The 21793-nt window shown below is 43.5% G+C and overlaps 1 protein-coding gene across 43 annotated transcripts in view; it reads right to left on the bottom strand.

Annotated features, from left to right (window-relative positions):
* Positions 1 to 21793, bottom strand: part of MAP4K4 (mitogen-activated protein kinase kinase kinase kinase 4) — a 156142-nt gene that overhangs the window by 41681 nt on the left and 92668 nt on the right. For 42 of the 43 annotated variants that reach the window (XM_040993826.1, XM_040993839.1, XM_040993821.1 and 39 more), the window contains 7 exons: positions 19600 to 19725; positions 18365 to 18475; positions 13470 to 13560; positions 10311 to 10441; positions 8061 to 8115; positions 6756 to 6834; positions 1310 to 1485 (listed from right to left, as the gene is read on the bottom strand). In XM_040993826.1, the coding sequence (XP_040849760.1) occupies positions 1310 to 1485; positions 6756 to 6834; positions 8061 to 8115; positions 10311 to 10441; positions 13470 to 13560; positions 18365 to 18475; positions 19600 to 19725 (769 nt within the window). The remainder of the gene's footprint in view (positions 1 to 1309; positions 1486 to 6755; positions 6835 to 8060; positions 8116 to 10310; positions 10442 to 13469; positions 13561 to 18364; positions 18476 to 19599; positions 19726 to 21793) is intronic. The other variant, XM_040993867.1, reaches the window with a different exon arrangement.

The following is a 21793-nucleotide window of genomic DNA, read 5'->3' as shown; positions in this document are numbered from 1 at the left end:
AGCTCAGCTCCGGCCATTACGGCCACTCACGGAGTGAACAAGTGGACAGAAGATCTTCCTCTCTGTCTCTCCTCATCTCTGTATATCTGACTTTCCAATAAAAATAAATCTTAAAACAAAACAAAAAACCAGTAACAACACACATTTCTGTTTTTTTTTTTTTTTGACAGAGACATGTAAGATGAATATCAACTTCCTGACAATAAAAATAGGCTCAAGAACTTAACAGTTCAGGAAAATTCTTCATTCTACAGACATGTCATTAGTTCTTCCCTATCTAGACAATCGAAACTATAAACTTTGAAAGGATATTTATATAAAAGCTTATTTCTAAAGAAAACCCTAACTGAAAATCATTGTTGGAAATCCTTTGTCATTTTTAAATTTTCATGCTGAAACCTGGTAATTACTGACAGCATATGGAAGAGAGACCAGTGTGACTTAAAAACAAACAATACAGATTAGGTGTGCTGCAAAAAGCAGAAGCACAAACATAGCTGCTACTGGTAAGCAAAGTTGGGCCGGCATGTCAAACAAGAGGGAAATGGGGGACACATTTTCCATCTTCAGTTCACTCTGTAGTTACAATTACATAGATCCACAGACAGAGCGCAATCACTTACTCGGCTGAATATATCACAGGGGAAAAAGTTAGCTGACACCAATGAGGACTCGCCCAGAGATAACAAAGCTGCCTGCGACTCAAACAGTACAGGCTTCCAACACGATGCTCACTGCGCTCGTTGCCATGAACTGGCACCTTTGCTTTTGACATTTGTGTATCAAAATTAAGTTCATTCACAATGACAAGCTAGTTGTCCAAGCACTATTATATAATCAACGTGAGCCAGCAGACTCTAGGAGGGCGCTTTAATGATGATGCTGATAATGAGACATAAACTTCACCTTGAACAAAAGGAAAACAGAAGGTACTCCAGGGAAGCGGGCACAATGTGTGTAATGACATAACACACACACACACTGGGGACAGAAAGGACCCCGGTGATCAGTACAAGCATGTACTTGCACAGGCATCAAAGCCATCAGGTGCTGCACATAACCCAGGTCTGACAGCACTGCCCAGATGCAGCAGAGCAGAGCAAGGTCCTCCTGAACACAGTGACGTAAAAGGAAAAGATGTCCCCTGCAGTCTGTCACTGGTGTCACCCTGACTCCGTCTGCTGCCGTGGGACAGCTCCTCAGCCAGATCACTAAAATGCACGCCTAAACCATATCAGCATTGGCCAATGACACACAACCGTCAAGTCAGGAAAACTTTAAACAATGAAAAGAAAAATGCCTTTAGTACCTTTCTCTCCTCGCTTCTTTCTGGTCCGGTCTATATGATCCTTAAGCTGAATTCTAACTTGCCTTTCGTTCGGCTGGTCTCTTATGAAAGGATGTTTCAAAAGCTGTTCTGTAGAGGGCCGCTGCATGTAATTCTTCACCAAGCATCCTTCTATGAAACTAAAAAATTTCTTTGACCTGTAAGAGGAAGTAAAAAATCTCATCAACTTTTACCCATAAAGAGGCAGCTGTAAAATATCAGTAATTGCAAACCTGGAAACAAGGAGCTTTCAGAAATCACCGCGAATGCAAGTGAGTAAGAACTCACTTTTGCAAACACACAGGAACCATGCAGGGAACAGAAACACAAATTTAGAAACACTGGGAACCAGGAATATTAACCAACGGTTTCAGAGCTATAGCACATTACTGTCAATATACCAGAGAGCTAGAAGATGGCTGTGTTTAAATCTAACACTGCTTATTAATAAATCATTACCATATATATTTGTGAATATTAAGATAAAGGGACAAGACATTTTCTAAAAACAAGGACATTCACCATGATATAGTTGCCAAAAAATCAGGACACTACCAGAGACAGTACCACTGTCTCACCACAGACCTCATCAGGTTTTCCCAGTTATCTCACTAGTGTCCACTGCAGCAAAGACATTTAAAAAGGTGGAGCAAGGCAGGTTTTAGAAAGTCTGCCAACATGAAGGCAGACAGAGGACAGATGTCTGCTGTCTAGAAGGACAGATGGAGATGAGAAAAGGTGGCAGGACTAAATGCAGGGACTCTTGCATTTGTTCCTTTGACATTTCAACCAGCCTTTTAGACTGGCTGGTTGATTTGTTCTATGGCTTTATATACTGCAACAGAAGAGAAGCTGAGAGGACCCTTACACTTTGCCCCATAGGACCTGCCTGACAGCACGCGGCTGCCTATTTCTCCATGGTTGGCCCACAGTGAACTCCTAGCCAGCCACGGTCAACGCATTCTTACTACGCCTTTGGAGTCTTTCCAAGGATTTCTTTATCCAACATTCCCTAAGTTAGGAACCTTTTTCCAAATTTGCCTGCTTTTACCAGACTGTACACTTGATTGTCTCTCCTACTGGGAAGGAATGGTAACAATCAGGAACTTGGTCCTATGTTTCAACTGTCAACAATGTTCAAAACTAATAATGGCACATCACTATAGGTTATGATAAATTTTTGTTGAATGAATGAGCTATTGAGTCTTCAAAAATGATTTAGAGAATTCAGTTCTTCTCAATTATTAACTGATTTAATAATTCCTTCGACCGTCCTACAATTTTCATTCTAACAATTTTTTAAATCAAAGATTTATGTATGTGTCTGTTTATGTAGGAAATTTTAGGTACACACAGTAAACACAGCAGCAGATTACAATCAAGCTAATAGAGGAGAATAGAACTGTTACAGTAGACATCAAGAAAAAACAGGATATTTGTTATTCTAAAGGGAAAGATAAAGTTCCAGAGTAAAGGAACATGAACCAAGGGGGAAAAGTTCTGGGAAACAATGAGTCATTTTCTGGAGGTTTGTATGAAAAATGGAGAAGAATGGACAAATAATTTGCGTCAATTCAGAGAAAGGGCCTCAAAGGCATTCAAAGAAGCTGTTAATTCTGTGGCTACTGAAGAACACAGAAGACTACACAAAATAGTGAAAGGCTCCAACACAGACATGCCTACATTCTTCTACCGAAAAGGATCATTCCACGGAATTTACCAAAAATACAAAGACCCGAGCCCCTTTCCAGATGAGAAAGTTTCTCAAGAACTGTGTTTACTAAACACCTTTGCATCAATAATAAACAAAGTATTTCTTAAAATATACCACTGGAGGGCCAGGCATGGTAACTCAGTGGCTAAAGGTCCTCGCCTTGCACGTGCCAAGGTTCCTATATGGGCGCTGGTTATAATCCTAGCAGCCCCACTTCCCATCCAGCTCCCTGCTTGTGTGGCCTGGGAAAGCAGTTGAGGACGGCCCAAAGCTATGGGACCCTGCACCCCCGTGGGAGACCTGGAAGAGGCTCCTGACCGGTGCAACTCCAGCCATTGTGGACACTTGGAGAGTGAATCAACAGATGGAAGATCTTCCTCTCTATCTCCTCCTCTCTGTATATCTGACTTTGCAATAAAAATAAATCTTAAAAAAAAAAAACACTGGAGGACCTAGTGCAGTAACCTACTAGCTAAAGTCCTTGCTGGGATCCCAAGTTGGTACCTGTATCCCAGCTCCCTGCTTCTGGTCTGGGAAAGAGTTGAGGACAGCCCTAAGCCTTGGGACCCTGCACCCGTATGGGAGACCTGGAAGAAGCTCCTGGCTTTGGACAAGCTCAGCTCTGGCTGCTGCGGCCACTTTTGAGGGGTCAGCAGATGCAAGATCTTTCTCTCTCCTTCTCTCTGTAAATCTGACTTTACAATAATAAATCTTAAATATATATTATATACACATACACAGAGACACACCACATGAGAGGGTGGGGGAGGAGACTGGCATGATGGCTCCATGAGCTAATCCTAAGCACGCTTATGGGTGCCAATTCATGTCCTGGCTGCTCCTTCCTAACCAGTTTCCTGTTTATGCCCTGGGAAGGCAGTGAGGTGTAGCTGAAAGTCTTGGGACATCCTTCCATGCACATGGAAGATGTGGAAGAAGCCCCTGTCTTCAAATTGGTTCAGTTCCAGCCATGGTAGCCACTTGGGGGAAGTCACGAGCGATGGGAGACCTCTCTCTCCTCCCTGTGAATCCGCCTTTCCAGTAAAAATATTTTTCTTCCCAATCTACCACTGGGAGAGAGTGCAGCTATGCAAGCAACAGAAAAAGCTGCCAGCATTCTATATGGGCACCAGGTCAAGCACTGCATGATGCTTTTTCAATCCAACTCTCTGCTCAGTGCTCAAGAGAGCAGCAGGAAAGAACACGGCCCGAGTGATGGTGCTCCTGCCACTCACTCAGCTGATCCAGATGAAGTTCAGGAATACTGGTTTTGATCTGGATGTTAAGACCGTTTGGGTAATGAGCTACTTCAAAAATTTTCTATGGCGAGAATGTTCACTGGTGATCTTCTGAAAACTGCTTCTCCAAAACCAGCAGACATGTACATGTGGTGAGAAGGACAGAGTAAACCATGACGGAGGTGGATGAACACGGCGCCTCCAGAGAAAACACAGGAGGCATCTGTTGCCATCACCGCCATCACTCTATCACTTTATGCTCTAAAAGCAGGGAATAACCCAAAGCTGCAAGTAGTACAATTATCAGAGTATGATTATTAATGGGTTATGTAATGCCATAGAGAGCAAGCATTAATTCAAAAGTCTCTCAAGGACAGACTACATTCAATAAAATCTCAACAAAAGCGGGCACTTGTAGTCACAGTGCAGGGTTGCCGGGAATTGGCCCAACCCATGGCTGAGGGCCGGGACTCCATCCTTGCAGGGGCTTCCGGGAAGTGGCCCAACCCATGGCTGAGGGCCAGGACTCCATCCTCGCAGGAGCTGCCGGGAAGCGGCCATCCCGTAGCTAAGGAGGCTTGGGACTCCATCCTCGCAGGGGCTGCCGCGAAACGGGATGGGCCGAGACTCCAGCCTCACGGTGCTTCCGGAGCTTCTTCCTGCTCACGTGCACTCTGCACTGTGCAAGGACCGGGGCCTGGCACTCACATCAGGTTCCAGGCTCCATCCGGGCTTTAGTCTGGACCAGGTTTGGCTTGTTTCAGGTATCCGAGCTGTGAACCAATGATGGAATCTCTCTCCATCTCATATGCATTTCCCTCTCCATTTCTCTGCCACTCGACTAACGTGAAAGTAAATTTTAAAAAATTCTAAAAATCTGACAAGAAGAAACGAAAAGCATGAGCATTTGCTAGTTTCGGTAGGAGCTGTTGCAGCTCCCCAGGTTTGACTGCCTAGGAACGCCCAGGAGTATCAGGCCTTAATACAGCAGACCAAGTGGAACTAAAACCTTTGCACTTACATGAAGAACTGCCCCAGTATTAGTACATGGAATTAGACACCATGAGAAAAATCCTGCTAGAGTAAGGTGTGAAAAGAATGGCAACATGTATGAGCAGTGACAAGCAGGGAGACTGGAAGCAAACCAGTAAGACAGACTGTGTGTGTACAGACGCAAGCTGGAAAAGACTGGACAACATCCGAACACGAGCAGCCAAGAAGAGTGGACAGCAACTGCTGAGCAACCAGATCCAGAGCGGGAGGCTTAGCACGGAGATTTTTCCGGTATTTTAGAATGAGAGAGGCAAGAACTTAACACAACCTTAAACAAGTATGATAGGACATGGGCATCATAAACCCAGGACAACAGGAAGAACATAAAAAGGGGGAAGACTCATCTATGAGATAACTTAAAAACATCATAGAAGAATGGAGTTAAAAGACAGGTTTATTTTGGTACACACACACACACACACAAATTTGCATTTCCATTCATATGTGTGGTGTTCACAAAAAAAAAAAAACACAGAAAATGTGTATTACAAAAAAATTATGCATACACTTCAAAAATTTTGAACCAAAATTAACGTACTCTTGATGCAAATTCTCATCAACTTTCTGAGGTCCCACTGTACAGGACAAGCTTGTGTAGGCAAGATCTCACAGGCAGTCACAGAGTGCTGCAGTTTGAGCAGTGCTCCTCAAGGGAGACATTCTCAACTCCCTGCCTCCATGGGTACTAGTACCTGGCCACACAAGGTGTTAGAGCTACAGGGGAAAGGCCCAGGGGATATGCTTAACTTCTATTTTCAAAAATAATCACGGGGGTCTGGCGCGGTGGCTTAGTAGCTAAAGTCCTCACCTTACATGCACCAAGGTCCTATACGGGCACCTGTTCTAATCCCAGCAGCCCCACTTCCCATCCAGCTCCTTGCTTGTGGCCTAGGAAAGCAGTCGAGGACGGCCCAAAGCCTTGGGACCCTGCACCCGCATGCGAGGCCCAGAAGAGGCTCGAGGATCCTGGCTCTGGATCGGCTACGCTTTGACCATTGTGGTCACTTGGGGAATGAATCAGTGGACTGAAGATCTTCCTCTCTGTCTTTCCTCCTCTTTGTATATCTGACTTTCCAATAAAAACAACTAAATTTAAAAAAAAAAAAAAAAAAAAGACAGTAAATCCTTCCATTCATCATAAACTTCTAGTTCGTCTGAGGACCTCCATGTCAAAAAGATTTTACTAATTTAGTGAAAAGATGCTTAGTCATGTTCTACACATTAAACTATTTAAATAGTAAAATGGGGCTTTCGTTTTAAAATCATGTTATAGTGATTCATATGGTTGCCTGTCACCATTTTGTATACGATGTTTTGAAAGACCAATTCTCATGCTATGCGAAATTAAAATGGCCAGAATTTTGTTTCAGAAGAGAGTGGGGAAAAAAACAAACAAAGGAAAGCAAGTGAACACATAGCTTACCATTTTTTGGACTTCAGCCGGGGAGGAGGGTTTCTGGGGATGAGAAACAGTGCTCTCATAGGATGCATGTCACAGAGAGCTGGGGAGAGGAGACGGTGTGTCAGCACGGCACTTGTACTAACTGCTGATTTCTAGGGCTCACTCACACATCACATCAAATGCTGTGTCCCATCGCCCAAGTATCTGCAAGCAGTCTAGACATCTAGTTAGGAACTCTCATGTCAGCCTTGGTTGCTCGTTTGGAAGTAACAAAATGTAAAGAGGACAAGAGCAACAAGAATATTGCACTTCAAACGCATACAGGAATGTTGTCATGACTAAAGATAAACACTAATTTCGTGCCTGGAACAGAATAAGTCCCGTGAGGTCCTGCAGAAATGCTCACTGCTCATTGCTGCAACTAGTGGTATTCTAAAACACCAAAAATGTAAGTGTGAAAAGGAGTTAATTTTTGTGCAAATAATGTTTGCACTCCTATCATTAGCTGCAGGAAACACGTGTTTGCACAGATGGCACCAGAGGCCATGCACATCTGCAGGTGTTTATTTACCTGCAAGACAAGCAGGCAATACTTCCCTAACTGCAAAAGAAAACAGACAAGGAGTCACCAATACTCCCTTTTTCAGTTCCTTAGCAGGAAGCAAAGACGACACCTGAGATTTCAAGCAGACATCCATTCCATGCAGCAAACTAACTACTAGCTATCAATACATTTTTCATTCATTCAACAAATATTTATTTAGAAGTAACTGCGCACTGCAGCGATACACTCCCCGTGGGTACTTTTGCAGGTGACACTAGCAGCTTATGCCGTTTTTCCTTGGCGCTCCACAAGTCTACCCTCTCCCTGATTCAAGAGCAACTGTACAACGCTCCAACTGATTCAACTAAACACCAGCATGATCACAAAATTTCAGAGCTAATGCCAAAAGCGAAAAAATTCTGCAAAACTATTGTTCATTTGCAACAAAGCTTAGTACTATAACTTCATACAGTAGAACCAATTTCAATATTGACTCTGAAACATTAACGAGAAAAATTCGCACTCATTATCTGATGTGGGCATGTTTTCGGGTCTAAGATGAGAATCCAATTGAAGAGAAACAAGGCCTAAAGGCCTAAGGGGACTCCAGAAGGAGCCATGCTTGCTCAGAATCCCTTCATGACCACCATGTCACTATGCTTCCAGACTCTCCGTCTAACTGCTCCCCCAAGACTCGCTTTACCCGTGGAGTTGCTCTTATGAAGCCTGGGGACCCATTCAAGTTACATTTAACAACCGGGGTACAAAGGAAAGTTACTTACGGGGAGCACCTTCTGCCATCTCAATGGCTGTAATGCCGCAAGACCAGAGGTCACTCTGTGAAAATAAAACAGGATGTTACTGATATCTATGACACAAACAGCTTACATTTCTGGCCTTATACACAAGTAAAAAAATAAAGGACAGCAGGTAAAGCTGCTGCTTGTGAAGTCAGCATCCCAGATGGGCAACAGCTGCAAGTCCCAGATGCTCTACTTCCCATCCAGCTCCCTGCTTATAGCCTGGGAAAGCAGTCAAGGACCGCCCAAAACCTTGGGATCCTGAACCATGTGAGACCCGGAAGAGGCTCCTGGGTTTGGATTGGCTTGGCTCCAGTCATCGTGGCCACTTGGGGAGTGAATCAGTGAATGGAAGATCTTCCTCTCTGTCTCTCCTAATCTCTGTATATCTGACTTTCCACTAAAAAGAAAAAAAAATCAGTCCTTTAAATAAGCAAATAAAAGCTTCACCACTCTAATTTCCAAGTGGAAAGTTCATTGATCAGTATACAAGCACTCAATGATTTACAGTCCCAGTCCAGATTATTTTTATATTAACATCTCAAACTTAATTAAACAAAAAGCATTTTTTAATAATGTCCAATATAAAATGTGTAACGTCTACCATAGATCACTAATTCAAACCATAATGCCAAGAATCCACATTTCACCTTCAAAGTAGTAAGAATGAGGTATAAAGTCTTCCCAAAGTATTAACCCTAAAATTTGAATTAAACTCTATTCCCCACTCAAGCATAAGTTCTATGATGGGAGGCTATTTTGTCCTGTCTACTCACTTTTCTAACTCTTCGACGCTCAACCAACACTAATGAATTGCAAAGTCTTAGCCAATGTTTCTTAAAGCAAAAATGACCTTTAAACAACGGAAGGGGTAAGGTGGAGGAGGGAACCATCAAGCCTGCTGCTCCTATTCGATCCAGCTTCCTGCTCAAGGCCTGGGAAAGCAGAGGAGGATGACTCCACACCCCTGGTCCCTGCACACACGGGGGGGGACCCAGAGAACATCCATGCCTGAGGTCCCGCACAACTCAGGGAGTGAACCAGTGGCTGGAAGGCATCTTTTTCCTCTGTCTCTCATTCTAATTTTGCCTTTGAAATAAAAACGAATCTTTAAAAAAGAAATAGTTATTGTCACTAGCATACTTTCATTTGTGAATTGTCATAACCAAGGAATTACTAACATTATATAAGGATTTTATAAGAATAAATAACCTATAACTCTATGTTTAAATATAAAATATGTCTTCATGGAGTTACTGCTGTGGGAGTAGAAATGGGTTACTGTACGCATCTGGGGAGTGAATCCACAGACGGATAATTTTCTTTGTCCTTGAAATAAAGAAACAATAAATAACACTTTTATAAAAGGCACAATGGTCCAATTCACTGCCTAATTTCCTACTGGATACCAGTTTGAATGAACCATCTGAAAAAACAGTTGAGTCTAATGAACTTATACATTAATTTATTTTCTTAGTTACATTAAAACTTTATGTATGTAGGGAAATATTTTAAAATTTTAGAAATATGCAATGAAATTCTAAAATGGTATATGTGAAGTTATTGTTATATTTACAAAAATGTATTTTTAAAAAATTCTACTATGTTCTTCAAATGTACAAGGATAGCAGAGTCAAGCAATTCTGGTAGTAGTTAAAATATGAGATGATTTTAATTCAGAGGCCAGTACCCATACAGGAGTACAAGTGTTAAGCCCCAGTTCCAACTCCAACCCCAATTTTTCCTGCTAATATACACCCTAGGTGGCAACAGGGGATGCCTCAAAGACTTGGGTCCTTCCTCCTACTCAAGGATGATCTACGAGGGCTGGCCCAGGCTGTTACACAACATCTACTTAGTGAAGCAGTACACAGAAGGCCCGTGTCTCCATTTCCTTTTCTTCCCCCTCGTAAGCCCCCTTGATTCCACTTGCAAGCAAAATAAAGGGAAAAATAAAATTTCAAGAAATGAAAGAATAGCAAATTAGCAAAAACAACATTTGCTCATAATACAAAGTTCCGCACACAACAGAGTCCAGAATTACTTAGAAATATTGTATTCCTCATTGAGGAAAACACAGATAATATAGACAAGCAACCTGTAACTGGGAGCCCTTATCTTCCTCACTCCAAAAGCAGGTAGGGATACGGTGTGTCCAGTTCATAAGCCGAACCCCCATCCCTCAGAGCCATCAGCAACCTAGCAAAGGCCCCGCCAGCAGGTGCATCTTACTCTGTAGTCGTAGGTGGCATCCGGGTTCTCGTCACAGGCAATGACCTCGGGTGCCATCCAATACGGGGTGCCAATGAAGGTATTTCTCCGCCCAACCGTCCTGTCCAGCTGAGCACTCACACCAAAATCAACTGCCAGAGAAAAAGCAAAGAAAGGGTGAGAAATGCTTAAAAACAAGAAGGAAACACAGGGACAAGTGTGAGGTGGAGGTGCTTTCATAGTGAATGGACCCATCAGCGCTTCAGGAACATGTACTCCTTAAGAGAGGCCATGCTAGAAAGAAATGCCCTTCCACGGCCAAGACAGCACGACTTCAAGATCCTAGAACCTTCCAGATCCTAGCATGTCTGCACAGGCTACCTACTCAGTGTCCCAGGGTTGTTTCTTACTTTCAGAAATTCGCCTGCCACAAACAACACCAGGTTCTGGGAAGAAAAGACCCAAGTTCAAGAGAACTGACTGGGAACCCCTTTACCTAGCTGTTGAAGCAGCACTGACAGTCATAAGCCCAAAGATTCTTCTTCTGTTCGGTATTGCATTAAATAAACAGAATCAGTAATACAAAGAACAAAACAACCTTCAAATCATCGGTGCTGTTACTTCTGCATCTCACCCAATTTACTGATGGATGTAGTCCTCAGGGAAGTTCAAGCAGGAGGCAGAGTTTGCAGGAAGCCTCTGGCCTCCAACCAGCAGCACCTCCCAACTCCTTCACTGTATGTAAACGCATGGTCAATACTTGCAGGCCAGTGCATAGCAGCAGAGGCTCATACAGAAGCGCCTTACAAAGCACTGAGATGATTCACAGGGGCCATGGATTCAACTTCTGTGTATAAGCAAGAAAAATCCTTCACGGGGGGTAGGCTCGCTCACACCCCCACACACACACACACACACACCCATACACACACACACACACACACACCCGGGCCAAGGTCAGCACAGAGTTTCACCAAACTTCACAGCAACACATCACTTAGTAACTAACAAGGGACTCTTACCGGCCAGGTTCCGAAAGGCCAGTCCAGGGATACACTCAGTCATCACCTAGTGCCCCCGGCTTAGCAATGAGGAAAAGCTAATCTACAACACAGGTCACTAAGTCATTAGCTATGGGAAAGATCCAGTGCCCCCCAGCTTAGATTTGAGGAAAGTTTCCAATTGAGCAAATCATTCTTTCACAAATGATGAATAAATGCAAGAATTACACTGGAAAGCAAGGATGAAGGTTTTGGTTTTACACCATACCTACTTTTTTTGGAAAGAAACATAGACTTAGGATACCTAAAGAAATGTAAATTGAGCAATAAATCTTATCATTTATCACTGAAGTAAGTATTACGCTCTCTTAAGACCTCTAGTCTTTTGAGGAAAGTAGTAGGTGAATGATTAGAGCATTTTACATTTATTTTGATAATGGCAAAACTTTACTGAAAGAATTATCTTCACTGCTTAACAAGATTATGCAAATACACTAATATGTAATATCAGAGTATGTTTTAGAAGTAGGTGGGTCACTTAATTTCAAATAATGCTGCATTATTTCAATTTACCAATGTTCCTAAAATAGCTAACCAATACATAGGATGCTGGAAAATACATACTGCTCAAAAATATGTACCTCACTGCCCTGCCCCAACAGAGTAACACGTGGCTACCTCGGGTATCTGTTAACAACCGCTGTGCGCTTGGGAGTAAGGAGTTCTGAGTGTCTGCAGTAGTAGAGAAGCCATAATCACATTCTGCTTTTGACAACAATACTCTCACTCATTATGACATGTTAATATACTTTTGAAAAATTACAGTCCATATCATAGGCACCTTTAAGGAGAATCAGATTAAACAAGTGTCCTCTGAAACCCACAACACCAAAGAAAAAACAAGCCAGAGGGTTGTTAAGATCATAGATTCAATACAAAAAATTAAACCTTCATTGTAAAATGGCTAGTTTAAAAAGGTGTCAAAGGGCTAATTCCAAAGCACAGTAGGCTAGGCTTTCACTTGCAGTGCCTGCACCCTACATGTGCACTTCTTTGAATCCAAGCTACTCCCCCCTTCAAATCCAGCTCCCTGCCTGTGGCCTGGGAAAGTAGCAGGGGATGGCTTAAGTCCTTGGGGTCCTGCACCCACAGAAGCTCCTGGGTCCTTTTGGCTGAGCTCTGGCTACAGCTGCCATCTGGGAAGTGAATCAGCAGACAGAATCAATCAATCACCAGCTTTCAAAGAACATAAAATAAATCTTTAAAAAAAAAAAAGAGTTGGCACTGTTGGAGTGAACAGTTCAACTATTTGGCAAAGTTTAATGACAGGAAAAAAAAAGAAGTATAGCACCAATGTCCTTCAAGAGAAGGCAGTGGGCACCTGTGGCCATCTCATGGTGGCATGGAGAAGTACACCTGCCTGGTTCCCACTCTGCCTCAGAGGTAAAAAACCAACACACAGCTTTGTTCACTTGAAGGTTTATTGTTACATGCACTGTGAATGCTGCTTCATTCACAAATTTGTGAACCAAGATAACTTCTAAGATTTCAAAAGACACAGCTACTTGTCATGCCTAAAACAAGGCAATGTGAAAGCAGCAGGAAGAAGTGTTACTACTCCTGGACCTGCTACTGTCCGAGATGATGCCAAATGTGGCAGGAGACAGAAGAAGTGGAGAAGGCAGGCACCCTAACAAGTGACAGGTAAGGACACACTGCGAGGACGGGCCGCTTGTACACGGGGACAGCTGGAATGCCTCTATCCCACAGCATGGTTCTCTCGGCTGAGTTCCACTTCTGATCAACCTTCACACTACCGCACAGTAGCAGGCGTCAGAATCCGCACAACTTCCATGGGCCACTAAGAAGCCTACATTAAGAAGTGTGGAATTTATCCAAAGTAAAACAGGAAGCAACCCAAGTCTCTTTGGGCGGGAAAGTGGCATGGTCTGATTTAAAGATCAGCCTGGCTGCTGAACAGAGTACAGAGCAGAGAGAAGCAGCGTGGGAAAAGAACACTGCAGCCAGGCTAAGGAATAAACCCCATTCACACACTCAACAGAACAAAAGAGAGTTCAAAACAAGACTGAATGTGTAGCTAGATATCAAAGAGGGCAAACGGTGGCACTGGCTTGCACCAAGGTCAAGGCTTAGATTAAGCTACACAGCCATCACATACCAAGTTTCACCTCCGCGTTCTCGGTCAGCAAAACATTCTGGCCCTTGATATCTCGGTGAATCACATGATGAATATGTAGATGTGCCAGTCCCTGAATAGGAAAGATAGATGGTAATTCTTGTCAGTGTCAGCAAAATGCCGGAACCACACACACGGGCCAAAAGTTTTCACCAATTCATATCAACACAAAATTCCCTCTTACTACATTTCCAAGAGGCCATCTCCAGTACCACCAGACCTCCACAAAGAAGCTCGGCTGCCCATCCCTCATGACGTGGGGGTAGGGCCCCTTTGTGAGCAGTGTGCCTCGAGACACACTTTAGATTACCAAGTACAGTTTCTCGGCTGTAATTTGTGCTATTTATGTGCAGGGTGGTTCCTTTCCCATGCAAACCATCTGTCAGTGGGTAACCGATGGGTATATATGAGTTAGACACATCCCAGGGGAAAAGCAGAGACTAGAGAGAGGTTTAAAACCTGGTCCTTACAATAACTCGGTCCCACTGCACAGTAACAAGCGCACTTTCTACCTAAGCACATAACCCAGAGACTCGAGTCCCAGTCAAATCTCCTTCCCAAGGAAACAAGCCCTACTGGGGAAAACAGCCCCTGTTCATGACCTTGAAGCTGGAATGAAGAGCAAGTACTCCATGGAAGGTGAAAGGAAAGCAGAAACGCACACTGCGTCCAAAGCGGGTCTGTGTCGTCCTCCTGAGCTGGGTCCTTGGTCTGCGCCCAGCTAGAGAAGCCACATCTACGGCTAGCCACCTTAACTCACAAACAACCCACCGATGCCGACACATCTCAAATAGGGCAGGTGGAAGAGGACAGAGTTCAGCAAACTGCCCTGTTTAATTTTTTGGTGAGTTTTACTGGTGTCATCACTTTGTAATACAGGTAATCTAGAACAGCAATTTTTCTAGCACAGGGGAAGGGGTCTAAACATCAATTCACTAGTCTGCCAGTGAAACACGTTTGCGTGACGGTTCTGTTTATTTTTCACAACACTGTGCAAAAAGTACTAACACTATATGGTGGCTTAGAGCTTTAGTTAGGAGGAAAGTCCTTTTCAGCACAACACGAGATAGAACAGCAAAAAGAATGCCAAGTTCTCACTTCACTAATTCTTCTGTTATCTGTATTTTTATTTAGATTACCTTTATTCTCTGGCTTGTACATATAACCCCTCTTTTTTATAAGATTATCTTAGAGCAAAACTCCTAAGTATTCAAATCTTCTCAAACAGGTATGATCTGCACTAATCTTGTTCATTGCCAGCAATAAATATATGCAATAATTATTTCTCTGTCCCTACTGCTACTTCTGTGTGGAAAACTGCGTAAGAAGATTCTAAGAAGTCTGCAACAGTGTTGGGCTATGAGAAATCTCAGTAATAAATACAACTTTCTTTCCTGAAGTACCAGGATGGGGGTGGGGGCAGATGGGAGGGAGAGACAGAAATACCAACTGTTGCCATGCCAGAAGTGAAGCCAGGATTACCACTCCTCGGCAGAAAGGCTAAGTCAGAATCATTCCACTCTAAAGACCTGAAAAAGCTCCTGGTCCCTGGCTCTGGCCTGGCCCAGACATCTGAGGAGTGAACCATGGCATGCAAGGCCTCTCAGTCTATAACTGATTTTCAAATACATACACCTGAATGCCCTACTCTAGAACAAATTAAACTTTTTTTTTCAAAATCTAGACACATTTTCGTTGTGCTCATCCCATCTGAGGAGACAGAAGTCCCCGCAGCCCTGGAAAGTTGGGTAGTTCTGCCAGTGCCGAAGCATTGAAATCTACCAAAAGGAGACCCTCCGTATGGGGTATGACAACGGACAGGGAGTGGCAGGAACATGGATTTGCGGGCCAGGTGCCAGCCAATGTTTTAATTACATAATGTTCTAACTCTCTCTGATGCACTCGTTTGTTTTTTTAATTAAGCTTTTGTTGTATAAAAACTTCCCTGGGCCCGGAGTGGTATTCTAGTGGCTAAAGTCCTCAGCTTGCACGTACTGGGATCCCATATGAGCGCTGGTTCTAATCCTGGCGCCCCACTTCCCATCCAGCTTCCTGCTTTCTGGGAAAGCAGGTGAAGACGGCCCAAAGCCTTGGGACCCTGAAACCACACAGGAGACCCAGAAGAGGCTCCTGGATTCTGGCTTTGGATCAGCTCAGGTTTGGCTGCTGCGGCCGCTCAGGGAGTGAATTGGATGGAAGCGGATGGAAGATCTTCCTCCCTGTGTCTCATCCTCTCTGTATATGACTTTCCAATAAAAAATAAATCTTGAAAAAGAAAATTCCCATTCCAGATGAAATGCAAATGAAGAAAGCTCTGGTTTCAGATGTCCATTGAAGTGGAAAATAATTGCTACATCTCAAACAACACTGTTCACTCACCAACATGCTCAAGTTGATGAGGGACCTCAAACCTGGGCTTTAGACTTTGACAGGTGCTAAAACGGCAAAATACATACACCACACATGAAGGTAAGCAAAGCTTTGCCTGGGCATTAAAAAAAATATATATATATATAATTGCCTTTGAGGTCTCTGAAGGACGAGGCACACTTTACAGCTAGGACATTACACTAAAAGCTGTTCTCTATTAGAGAAATCCCATACTGAGCAAGGATCGAAATACAACAATAATGTATTTGTGTGTTTCTAACAGTATTGACAATATTTATGAAACCCACCTATCTATGTACTACACTGAACTTACTTAATTCATCTAACAATAGTAATTTCATATGTTTGGCATATAAATTACACAGATGAGGGGAAAAAAAAAAGACTTGAAAGCTGCATACCCCAGATGTGCAATAGGTCAGTAACAGAGGCAGGGCTCAAACCCAACGCTCAAACCAGATCTCTTAACAACGATGGTTCCATCCCACCAGCCACACTTAAACAATAAACACATCTGCCCATTTGCTGAAACACTGTATAACACTATGGGACTGCATAGTTAGTTTCCTACCCTCTACTTTTTGCTTCCTGTAACAACCACAAAAGACTCATTTCACTAATGTTGGCATGTGATTATTTTAAAAAGGCTCTTCTACCTTAACAGAATAGCTGGCTTTCAAAGTGTCTACAATGTGGCTTAAAAAAATCACAGTTCTCTAGGAATTCTAGACGACAGGTTTTTTTGCTTGAGAATTTTATTTTTATTAGAAAGTCGGATATACAGAGAGACAGAGAGGAAGATCTTCCATCCGCTGATTCACTCCCCAAGTGACTGCAACAGCTGGAGCTGAGCCAATCCAAAGCCAGGAACCAAAATCCTCTTCCAGGTCACCCACACGAGTGCAGGTTCCTCAACTGCTTTTCCAGGCCACAAGCAGGGAGCTGGATGAGAAGTGGAGAAGCCGGGATTAGAACCGGCGCCTGTATGGGATCCATATGGGACTTTAGCTGCTAGGCTACCTCACTGGGCCCAGATGGCAGGTTTTTTAAGTTGTACTCTTCTATGAACCTTAAATATTTAAAGTGGGCTAAATTGGCCAAGGAGATAATCTAGTGGCTACATCCTTACCTTGCATGCTCTGGAATCCCATATGAGTGCCAGTTCAAGTCCTGGCTGCTCCACTTCCCATCCAGCTCCCTGGCTGTGACCTGGGAAAGCAGTCGAAGATGGCCAAAAGCCTTGGCACCCTGCACCCATGCTGGAGATCTGGAAGAAACTCCTGGCTCCTGGGTCTGGATTGGCTCAGCTCTGGCCATTGCGGCTACCTGGGGAGCGAATCTGTGTGCTGGAGAGCCTTCACTCTGTCTCTCTTCCTCTCTGTCAATCTGTCTTTCCAATAAAAATAAATCTTTAGAAGAGCAAAAAGTATGCTAAACTTGCTTAGGGATAAAAAATACTTATCAGATATTAGTGGAAGGTGGCTAATTTGGGATTTCAATTTAACTCCATAGTCCTTATTTTTAAATATGATATGCAAATGATATGCAACTAAGTTAAAGTATAATTTGTGGATTAAACAGAGAAACTGACAGGTTGAATGAAGGAAAACAATCCACCTGGTAAGTCACAAGACTTCCAAATGAAACCACAGCATCTCTCCAGTACTATCACAGTGCCCCAACCCCAAATCATTTAAAAGCTGCCCAAACAACAGTTCAGAAACCTACCCAGCATCTAATTAAAAGTAAACAATAAACATCAGAACTTCTCTTCATAAGTATCATAACAAATTTTGACACCTAATGCCAAAAGCCCAGACGGCTTTGAAAAACCAGCATTTAGCATCTCTAACACTGATTTTGTAAGTTTACGCACAGGATTCCTAAGCAAACAATGTAGGGATTATTCCCTTGGTCCCTATTCTGGCCCATTTTTAACACCAAGGGAAAGAAAAGCTGCTGCCAGCCATGGCCCATTAAAAATAGTCCTTCCCTGGTATTTACGAGGGATTGGTTCCAGGACACTGGGAGAATATGAGAATGTATGGATGCTCATGTCTGACCCATGCACAGAACCTGCACACAGCCTCTTACACTTTAAGATGTCTCTATAGGACGTCTATCATTTGACACAGGGTAGCCCTCTGAAACAATGTAAACACTCATTACATTTTATTGTTATGGGAATAATGTCAAGAAACAGTGCAGGTTTAGGACAGATATAATTTTTAAATAACTATTTTCAGCTGGAGTTTGATGAATGTGTAACCCACCTGGGTCGTTGTTTGAGTCTGCCTTCCTTAGAAGAGGGGAATCATGATGTTGCTGAAACCACCAACAACAGATACACAAAGCCTTTGGTTGTCAAAATGAGAATTACCTGCATGGCCTTTACTAACGCAAAGCAATATTTGGGTCTAGGAACATGAGGTGACCGTGAAAGGGCAGCAGTGCGCCCCTGCAGCCATGCCTTCCGCTGTACTCACCCTCAGGATCTCTCTGGAGATGTACGCGATCCAGTCTTCCTTCAGCGTGTTCCCTTTCGTGTTCTTCACGAGGTCTGTGATAGACCCAGCCCCGCAGAACTCCATAACAAGCTAAGGAACAGACAAGACACGCTGTGACTAACACGCCCCAGACTTCGGTGCACTTGGGAGAGAAATCAGAAAATGTAGTGTGACCTCGCATGCCTTTCCTGAAGACCTGGGACATGAGATTATTCTGGAGGATTCCAGTTACTGAGAGCCCACTTCACTATCTAATCTACTCTCCGTCTGTAGCAGCCAGTGCTGGGCGCTGAGAGCGCCAGACACTGTGCAGAGGCCCAGCAGAGCAGCCCTCGCTCCCCACTAAGCACTCAAGCCCGGGACAACCACCGAGCTCTTCATCGCTGCACAACTATCTGACTCAAATCACTTTCTGCTCAGACGTCCTCTTTCACACTCCAGACCCAGCTCCTTGCTAATGTGTCTGGGAGAGCAGTGGAAGATGGCCCAGCTCCCTGGCACCCCTGTACCCACATGAGAGTCTTGGAGGAAGCTCTGGACTCCTGGCTTTGGATCAGCTGCTTGGGGAGTGAACCAGTGCATGGGAGATGCTTTTCTTTCTGTGTGTGTGTCTTTCCTTCTCTTTTTGTAAATCTGCCTTTCAAATGAAAATATTTTTTTAAAATTGGATAAAATATTACTCTATTTTTCTGCTTAGTAAGAACGATTTGGGCATAACCATAGGGTCTTGAGGTCATCAACTCAAATATAAATGTGACCAATGAATTTCCAATTCCAGAATGTTTCCTGGAATTTATTGTTGTTAATCAATTACTATAACTAATAGTATTAAAGACACTGATAGAAGGTGTGGTGAAGATAAATGTCTACTTTCTTAATGACGAAGAAAGTTGTAACTTACTAGGCTTTCACAGTAATGAGTTCACATAAATAAGCTTTTCATGGTATTGATTTAAGGACCTTAATCTCCTTGCACTTTTGTCCTATTGCTTCTGAAAGGTGCTGTTTTATTTGTGAAATACAAAGTTTACCTTTTCTCGTGTATTTTGAAATCAACTGGCATCTTCAGGGAAGAGCAAAAGGCGATGGAGGCCTACAGCATCCTACAGCTACAGCCTCGTCTTTGTTTTTCTCTCATGCCCCTTGGAAAGGCCTTGACATCCTTAAAACACAAAGATCAAAGCTCCCCAGATTCCCAGGTCATATCCACTCACCCACAGTTGGTCATCATGTCCTGGAGGGCTCTTTTTAATGAAAGCACCATAATATGTTGCAATATTCCTATGATGAGAGTATTTCTTCAGCATATTTATCTCCAGTTTGATTTCTTCCTCTTCATCCTTCAGAAAAAAATAAAAGGCGTGGCCTTTGAATGACGTCTATCATTTTACTTTCGCCACATGTATGTGGTAACCTAAACACGCAGGTCCCATCCCTCCAGCAGGCGTGGGGTGGAGGCTATACATCCACATTATCCTCAGGACAGGAAGTGGAGACCTGCGGGCACTCATTTTCGGGAATGTCACCATGGGCTACGCAAGAGTGACACGAAGCGTGATGAGCAAGGGGAATGTGAGCCATGGCAGGAAAGAGCAGTGAGCACAGCCCGGCCCTGCTCTTCCACTGTCTGACTGGTGGGCCTGGGTTCCATTCCTGTCTCTGGTTCCCAACTCCAGTTTCCTGCTAACGCAGGCCCTTGGAGGCAGCAGGAAGAGCTCAAGTTCTTAGATCTCTGCTTATGTAGGCAGGGTGTGATGATCTGGGCCAGCTTAGGTAACAACCGAACTTGTGTTACTCAAAAGCATCCCCTTTTTGCACCACCCAAATTTCTTCCCACACACTGTCCAAACGTCATTCTCTGTAGCTGAAGACCACAAACTCTAAGATGCTGCTGCAAGCCAGAAACCGCATCATCTGGAAACATCCTACATGGTCGTAGGCTGTGTCCATGTGGTGATCTTTAGGCCATCTGAATGTCATTAGAACAAAATTATCATCACTCCAATATTGTACCCAACTCTGTGACACTTCTGAGATTTCCCTAAAAATGTCAAGGAAATGGGTGATATTCAATCTTCACCCCCAAAGTCTGTGCCCTCGTTAACCCCCATTCCAAACATCACTTCCTGTGCCTGCAGATCAAATGTAAGGATGGACCTGAACCTTGGCTTGCATTCCACACTCTGCAGAATTTGCCTGTACTCATTCCTGAGTGGGTACTTTCATTTTAAATAAAATCTCATTTCTATGTACACATTTATGTCTCTTCTTTGAATTCCCTTTAGATCAATCCTCACCAAAGGTCCCCTCCTAACACTTGTTACCTGTGTGGTAAACCTGGCCTGAATTTCTGGCTCTCAGGTTTGCCCTGGACCAGCACCAGCCATTTGCAGGAATCTGAAGGAATGAACTGCCAAATGGGAGATAAAGAAATTCTTCATCTGCCTCCCAAACATTAAGTGTTAAAAGAAAATCTAGCTGTATGTCATTGTAGAAGCCACACCATGTATGAAGACACAGTGTCATCCTAGAACAGTGACTCTCTGTAACCTGGCTTTCTGCTTGGTTCTGACATAAACTAAAGCATATTGTAATATACTGTCCAGGTACTACTTCCATGTGATTTTTGCTAGACTGTAACCAGAATCCTTATCGTGACTGATGCTTCTTATACAACACTTCATGTTACGAACCAGCTTGGTCACTAAGTATGGAGTTTCGTCCTAACAGTTATATACATACACACATACCAACACCATCACTGCCACCACCCACAAAAAATACCTCATTTAAATTGAGTACAGCAGAAAACATATGGAGCTAGCTGGTATCGGAACTTAAACAACAATCCTACTTGTAAAAAGAAAGCACGTTGGACAAAATTACATGACAGAAGTTTCTATATCTCCTGTGTTCAAGTCAAGCCCCAGCCTGATGTGTCCTTGAAGCTCTTCTATAGGGAGCCACAATCACACAAAAGAAAAAACAGTAGTAACTTCCAAGGAGAGACCATAATTTTCAGAAAGAGAAGACTCCCTCCTGGTCTTCTCCAACACTGAGGCAGCTGCTAGCCCCCTACTGGGTGATTCACTGCAGCTGATGCCAATTAGCATTTTGGACTCTAACCAGAGGGCATAAACTTCCACAGAAAAGGTCTTTGTCTCAGACTAGGCTCTGCCAAGGCAGTGTGTTTCAGTTGCATCCCTGGCTGTGAGGGGGAGGGGAGAAGATCTGCACAGTGGTCACCTTCACAGGCCACGATGGGGGTGTAAGTAAGTCACATGACCAGACTAGCCCACTTCACCATGTGGGCACACAGGAGTGCATCTCATTAGGGCTTTGTTGTTTGTAATGCCAAATTAAAATGCTATTTAAACTTGTTAGAAATTCTCTCATCCCAATGACGGC

Source organism: Ochotona curzoniae, unplaced genomic scaffold (genome assembly GCF_017591425.1).
Source record: "Ochotona curzoniae isolate NIBS_2020 unplaced genomic scaffold, NIBS_Ocur_1.0 contig_883, whole genome shotgun sequence".
Lineage (NCBI taxonomy): Eukaryota > Metazoa > Chordata > Mammalia > Lagomorpha > Ochotonidae > Ochotona > Ochotona curzoniae.
This window is presented reverse-complemented; position numbering and strand designations above follow the sequence as displayed.